At 50.0% G+C, this 7,161-nt stretch overlaps 1 protein-coding gene across 2 annotated transcripts in view; it reads left to right on the top strand.

Moving 5' to 3' along the window:
* The first annotated feature begins 5,676 nt into the window (after positions 1-5,676).
* Positions 5,677-7,161, top strand: part of VEGFC (vascular endothelial growth factor C) — an 85,053-nt gene continuing 83,568 nt past the window's right edge. The window contains exon 1 of one of the 2 annotated variants that reach the window (XM_054202480.1): positions 5,677-5,698. Coding sequence is in view for 1 of the 2 variants with exons in the window: in XM_054202477.1 (XP_054058452.1) it covers positions 5,926-6,069 (144 nt within the window). In the remaining variant the exon portion in view is untranslated. Of the gene's footprint in view, positions 5,699-5,832; positions 6,070-7,161 lie in introns of those variants that run through there. The other variant, XM_054202477.1, reaches the window with a different exon arrangement.

Raw genomic sequence — 7,161 nt, 5'->3', positions numbered from 1 at the left:
CAGATGGGCTGAAGCAAACCCTGCCATCCTGAACCTCGGGAGGGGAGTTTCGACCTTCAGCCAAGCCTTGCGATAGGTCTCTAACGATGCTTCTGCTGACCACAAGGAATCAAGGGCAGCGTGGGTGGAATACACCTTCCCTTTGGTACATTTATAGATGAGATCTAGCTAGCAAGGACAGCACTGACAGGCTTAAAATTGGAAATAATTTTGATAAAGTCAAGAGATGACTGGTAAAACATAGGAGATAGCGGATACCATGCTGTTGGGAAACGTCAGCACTTCGCTTAGGTTGGAAAAGTCAGATCTAGGACTGCAGGAAAGGGAACATCTGGCTGGATAGATAATTCTCACAAAATATCCAAGAGTTACAGCGGATTACAAGCTGAACACAACTGCCTAATAGGCAAATGCCATCTGGGAATGTACCTGCAGGGGAACGGGTTGGGGTTTTCTGTTCTGCTCGACCCAGGTAGGTTTGCAGTACCCTTCCCAGTGGTGGGCATCATCTTTCAAAGAACCCCTGGACTGACTAAAGATTATTCAAGTGACGGTTATATGGATAAGCAGAACATTAGAAAATAAAAATTTCTACAGAAATGTTGGGAAAACTGATCTTATTTGGCTTAAAACAAGATGACTAAGTAAGGAAGGGTAAGCGTTCAAACATATAAAGAGAGCAGGAGTAGCATTTACTTTGGTAAAGAAAACCTGTTAAATAATAAAGAAAAATGAGGAGCATAATCAGCAATATTACATTACACTATTCTAGGATTGGAAATGCATTTGTCTCAATACTGTTTGGCAATTTGTGGAAGTTTTGATTCTTTAGCAATTTGCATTTGAAGGGTTTAGCATATTCTTAATTTCCCTAGCAGCCAAAATACTAAATAGAAGGTTTGAAGCACTGAAGAAAAGGGGGGGGAATGCAGCAGAATATATATGAGTGGAGAAGAGGTGCAGGAACAAAGTTACTGGAAACCGCATCTCTCCAGAAAGAATTATTTCTGGCATTGTTTTAGCAATTATATAGAAATGTCTTTTGAATTGGTTTAGGAATATTTTGCTCTGATACATTCCAAAATTTTCTAAGTCTAACTGGGGGAAAAGAGATTCTGAAGGTACGTAACCTGATAAGAGTTTGCTTGTGTAGTGGTCCCATGCTGTTAAATCCTAATCTGTTTTGTTGAATTTGTTTATGTAGTGACAGGGCTTCGGCTGTACACAGTCTCGATTGTGCACAGCTTTCGGTTAAGAGGCAGCATAAATCTACGATCAGTCATTTTGTTGTTTATAGTCAGAGGTGATAACAAAGACCATCATCACTGCACGGAGAGATGAATGTGTTTACAGGACGTTAAACGACTGTTCTCCGCGCACCTGCTCACGCGTGAGACCTTGCATCGCGAGGGGGATCAAGAGGGATCCTTGCATCAAGAGGGAAGAAGAACTACGGTAAAGAGAAAGACAGCTGAATTAAATGTGTGCTAGGGCTTTCTCCCTTCTCAATCTAGGGCAGCTTTAGAGAGATGTAATTTGCTTTGGGGAATTCCAACCCTTTTTTGGAGATGCCGCCTTGTGCTGTCCATTTTTGCACCCTCCTAACCCCTTATTACAGCAAGGCTTGCAGGGGGTGGATGCTGTTGCACTCGCCCAGTCTGTAGCACCGAGAAACTCCAACGTTAGATGCCAATAGTCGTGATCGCGACAGTTTAGAAAGAGGATCCCTGAGAACAAAGAAATCCCAATAATCCTGTAATCCCTGAATATCAAGCAGTGTCAAAGGGCCGAAGACTAAGGATTCTTGTCTTGTTAATTAATTTTCAAGAGGGACCAACTTTCTTACCAAATGAGAGAGAAATTTCTAGGTAATAAAAAAGTGCAGGTTGCTGCCTCAGGCGTCGTGGAAAATGATTTTGCAGCGTTGATGTCTTTTCTCTCTGAACTGAAGTTACCCATCCTGGCAATATTTTAAGAGAAAAATGAATGGAAAAAGTTGCGTTTCATGATCCCTCGCTGGAGGTTTGGTGCAGAGCAGTTTCCCACAGGTTAAATTTTACAGTGAGGACGCCTCATCAAAGTCAAGGAAAAGATTTCAGTTGCTTTCGATGATCTTCAAGCCGCCACGCTTAGACCCTTTTCTCGGATCACGTAAGAAAATACTAAATGAGGGCCTGTGCAAAAAAAGACATGTTTTTAACTCTCCTTGTGAGGAATGAGGAAGGCCATCATGCACACAAGCGGTAAAACTGCAGTACTCCTAAATGTTTCCATTAAATTACATCTGTTTTATATGTAGAAGAGGGTTTGAGGAGAGAAGTGGACTACAGGCTGAAATCCACCGCTCCATCCCTTGTCAGTAGCTGAGTCTTCTCTTCCGTAGCGCTGGTTACTCAAAGCGGATAAGCAATATGATACGAAATGTGTAATAAAACTTGGGAATGAAAGATCCAACTGGCAGAAAACGCATTAGCGAGCAGCTGTTCGAGCAGTTTGGCACCGATCCCGAAATGCCTTTTCTTCCCTTCTTTCTTTTTTGCCCTACACATATCAGGCTCATTTACAGTATTTACATAGGATTTAGATATTTAAGACACTGATCAATACCCAGTTGTTTTTTTTCCCCATGCTTTTAAGCACTAGGGGAAACACGGGGGGGGTCCTGTCCTGTCCTGTAGAGGAACTAAGGACTGAAGCTTACTACAGCACTGCCGTCTTTTGGAACGACTCCAGAATGGCACTTCCACTGTCTTTTGAGTTGCTGCACTCGGGGAACAATGTTTCCTATCTTTGAGATATACATTAAATATAAATTCCGCTGAAACTCACTACGGGTGTTGAAACAAAAGCAAACCACGCTACCCGTCATTTTAACTCTTGGGCAGGCCTCTGTAGGTCTATTTAAGAGGAGAAGGCAAAGGGGATTGGTCTGAATCAAAGACAAGAATTTAAATAGAAGGAGAATGGAAATGACGTTCTGTGGAAAGAAAACATTTAACGTTAACATTGAACTCTACAATAGGCAAATAGACCAAATGATTCTATGAAATTTCTATGATTCTATGAAATCACAGTAGTGCGCTGCTGATTTCTGTGGCTCCTATTGGGACTTTTCTATTCCCCAGCCTCAGCTCACGTTTCTGACAGTGGTTCCTCTGACTTTCCCTGCTGCTGGCGAATGGAGGTGGGAACCAGGTATTGAAACACATCCCCGTCGCAGAAGCGGAATGTACTGGGGATGCACGCAGCAGGTTTGGCCAGACACGGGAGAGGAACGTGCTCGACAGACGTACGTTACACCATCTTGAACAACACAATGGCGTCTGGATTTTTTTTTTTTTTAATGCAATTTTAAAACAACATCAAGAGAATTTGTTTGAAGGAATCTTACAGCTGACATCAAAACTTTCCTTCGTTTGTCAGCAGCAGCTATCGTTGGCACTGGAACACAACGGGGCGAGACCTAGTCCTGTACTTCTACGCTACTGGGGATGGCTCTTTAGTCGTTTGTGTGATAAGCTCAGTTCACGGCCAGTGTACTTAGAACTTTAAACTAATTGTCTTGTAGGCCGATTTCTGCTTAATCTGAAGGCAGGAGGAAGCATATTGATCATTAGGCGGTGGGCAAAGGAGAAAAGATTTTTAACTCAGCAAACCTTTAAATTAGCAATCTTTTATGGGATGGGAAGAAATACAGCCTGAATTGAGGAAAATCTTAAAGTGACCCAGACTCAATGGAATATTTATTTGTTTGTAAACAGAAGATATAAAATATCATAGATTTCAACTGCTCTATTTTAAACCCCTTGTGATTAGATTGTGACCTGAGGCCCTGTGACTGTGATTACTTTCAGTTATGACACTTCAAACTTGCTATACAGAGCAGTTGCTGGAAATGCTCTCTTGCATAAAAGCCTTTGATCCCGTGATGGATGTTCTATGAATTGGGGCTTGAGGCGGGGGTGGGGGGGGGAGGTGGGGAAAGGACAGAATGAGAGTTCTGGGGAACTGGGGAAACAAATAATGAAGCCAGCTGATATTATGACGGCACAGCAGGAGCGGTATGTTCCATCCCGTTCCGTGATTTAGTTACGGGGAGGCGCTCCTTGCGTGGCACTCGGTTACTGAAATAATATTATCTGTGCATGATCTGTCAGGCGGGTTTTATTAACCTGCTGCAAATGAACTTGTTTACTACACCAGTCTGTGATGTTTCTGAGAGACTGTAACATGTTTAAACTCAAACCAGTAATGCTCTGTTTCTGTTTAGATGGGTTTTGCATCTTGGACTATGCTCCCTTTAGGCTTTAATCCTATGCTTTGATCCCCAGCGCTGTAAGGGTCCACTGAAGAACAATAGGCTTCTTAATTTATGTACATTATTTTATATCTTCATAGCTGTTCTGCTTAACTTCTGCCCCTGTCTTTGCTTCATTGGTTTACTGTGTTGTGGAGATGTTAAAAAAAATTTTAGTGCTTTAATAACTTTCTAATAACTGTAAAAACTTTTAAACTGTAGCTCTATTTAAACTTTAGCTCTCATTCTGGTTGCAAAGGAAGGGATTACTTCCTAGGATCAAAATAATTTATTTGTGTAGCAGCAAGCTGAAATACCATCTTGATAAGAAATAAATCAAAAGGAAGAGGAGGTATCTAAAGGCCTGCTGGGGGCACCTTTACCCCGAATTATTTATGCCCTAAATGTTGTTCCCTGGGTGAGATTCCTGAAGAATAAAAGCGGCGTAACATAGAATCATAGGATGGTTTGGGTGGGAACGGACCTTAAAGGCCATCCAGTTCCAAGCCCCTGCCCTGGGCAGGGAGCAGACTGTCAGCATCCAGCCGAGGCAGTCGGGGATCTGCCCCCACGCTTCATTCCCATGCAATCTTGTTACCGAAAGAGGTAGAAAAGTGATGCAAAACAACTTGAAAAGCTTTCTAACTGTCTAAACAGCGGTCAGTAGCGCCGTTCGCATCAAGCAGAAATAATAGTACAGAGGATATAACTTTTTGCCCAGCTGGGATTGGAGCAGGCGGTAGCGTTGTCGCTTGGTTAGCCGCGTGCGATCTGGTTTGGGTTTACCGTTTGGGTTTTTTTTATTTGTTTGTTTGTTTTGTTTCCTTTTGGTTGATTTGGTAACTTTTAATCGCAGTGTAACTGGAACGCCGTGCCTCTGCCGCTTTATTTCGGGGTGCGGGGCCATCCGCTCCCCGGGGCGCCGCCGGGAGGAGGAGGAGGAGGAGGAGGAGGAGGAGAACAAGAACAAGGAGGAGGAGGAGAGGAGGAGGAAGGCCGCCCCTCCGTCCGCGCAGGCAGAGGGCGCTTTCGCCATGCGCGGCCCCCGCCGCCGCCGCGCACCCGCTGACAGGCGCCGGAGGCGGCGGGAGCTCCGCGGGGAGCGGGCGGGAGCTCCGCGGGCGGGCAGAGCTCCGCGGAGGGAGGCGCGGAGCCGAGCCCCTCGGCCCGGCCCCCCCGGGAGGGCGAAGGGAGCTCCCCGGCTGGCAGCGGCCGCTCGCTCGCCCTCTCTCCCTCCTTCTCCTTCTCCCTCCCCTCCCTCCTCTTCCTCCTCCTCCTCCTCCTCCTCCTCCTCCTCCTCCTCCCTGCGCTTCCCACCTCCCCTGCTCCCGGGTGAGCGCAGCCTCGGATGTCCGGTTTCCTGGTGGGTTTTTTTACCTGGCAAACTCCGGGTAACTTTGGGTGAGAATTCGCAAAGTTGGGAACTCCCCTGTAGGCGCCTGGGAGCCGCCGCCGCCGCCGCATCTTCTCCATCCCGCGGATTTTACTGCCTTGGATATTGCGGGGGGGGGGGGGGGGGGGAGAAGGAGGGAAGGGGGGAGAGAGAGAGAGAGAGAGGACGAGAAGGAGCCTGGTGATTTCGCCTGCATTCCTCCCGCCGCCCCGCTCCGCCCTGCCATCTTTGCAGGATGCACTTGCTGGAGCTGCTCTCCCTGGGTTGCTGCCTGGCTGCCGGCGCCGTGCTGCTGGGACCCCGGCAGCCCCCGGCCGCCGCCGCCGATCAGTCCGGCCAGGGCTACTACGAGGAGGAGCCCGACGCGGGGGAGGCGAAGGTAAGAGCCAGCTCCCCGCCGCCGATGCCCCTCGCTCCGCTCCTGCCGCCCTGCGGGGGCTGCCCGGCGGGGAGCGCTGCCGGTCCCCATCCCGGTGCCCGTCCCGGCTCCCGGTTCGGGTCCGTGGCCCCGGTCCCCATCCCTGTGCCCGTCCTGGCTCCCGGTCCCGGCTCCCCGTCCGGGTCTCTAGCCCCGGTCCCTAGCCCACTCCCGACCCCGGTCCGGGTCTCTGGCCCAGGTCCCCATCCCGCTCCCGTCCCCGGTCCGGCTCCCGGCTCCGGGTCTGTGTCCCCATCCCGCTCCCGGTCCGGATCCGGGTCTCCATCCTCGTCCAGGTCAGTGGCGCCGCTCCCGGTTCGGGTTCCCATCCCGGTCCCGGCTCCCGGTCCGGGTCTCTGGCCCCGGTCCCTGCTCCGGGTCCGTGGCCCCGCTCCCAGTTCGGGTCCACATCCCGCTCCCGGTCCCCATCCCGGTCCCGGTCGCGGCCCCGCCGGTTGCGGCGGAGCCGGGAGAGGGCAGCGACCCTTCGGTCGCGGCCGCAGCCGCCGCTGGAGGCGGGGTGGGGGGAGCTCCGGCAGCCCCCCTCCGGGAGCGGCGGCGGGCAGGGCTCCGGGCAGGGGCGGAGCGGGGGGACGCGGTGACAGCACACCCCGGGACTGGCCGGGTGCTGGCATGTCCCGGGTGGCGGGAGCCGTGCGGCGTCGCTGGGGGCTGGAAACTCTCCTTCTGCCCTGCCGCAGGGTGAAGGCTGGGCTTAAATTCTCCGAATCCGGTCACAAATACTCACAATTTAGAGTTAATTTTTGGTTGCATGGGAACTTTCGTACCGTAGAATTCAAGTACCTTTGGTACTCGTGGTGTTGCGGTTCCCGCTATGCTGGTGCCCAGAAAGGATGCGGAGTGTCTGGCTGTACAAGCGTGTGGCGTTATTAGGAAGACCCTTGATGAGTTTCTGACAGCTCTTTCCCCTCCTCTCCTTGTTCTGAGGATTTCTGACATACTTACTGAACGCAATCGTGACCCAGCTCATTGATTGTTCATTTCAGTAAGGGGCGGGGAGGGAAGTGGCTGGGTTAAACGTTAAGGCGTTAT

This window comes from Rissa tridactyla, chromosome 5, assembly GCF_028500815.1.
Source record: "Rissa tridactyla isolate bRisTri1 chromosome 5, bRisTri1.patW.cur.20221130, whole genome shotgun sequence".
Classification (NCBI taxonomy): domain Eukaryota; kingdom Metazoa; phylum Chordata; class Aves; order Charadriiformes; family Laridae; genus Rissa; species Rissa tridactyla.
Note: the sequence above shows the minus strand (reverse complement) of the source record. Positions and strands in the feature narration are given on the sequence as shown.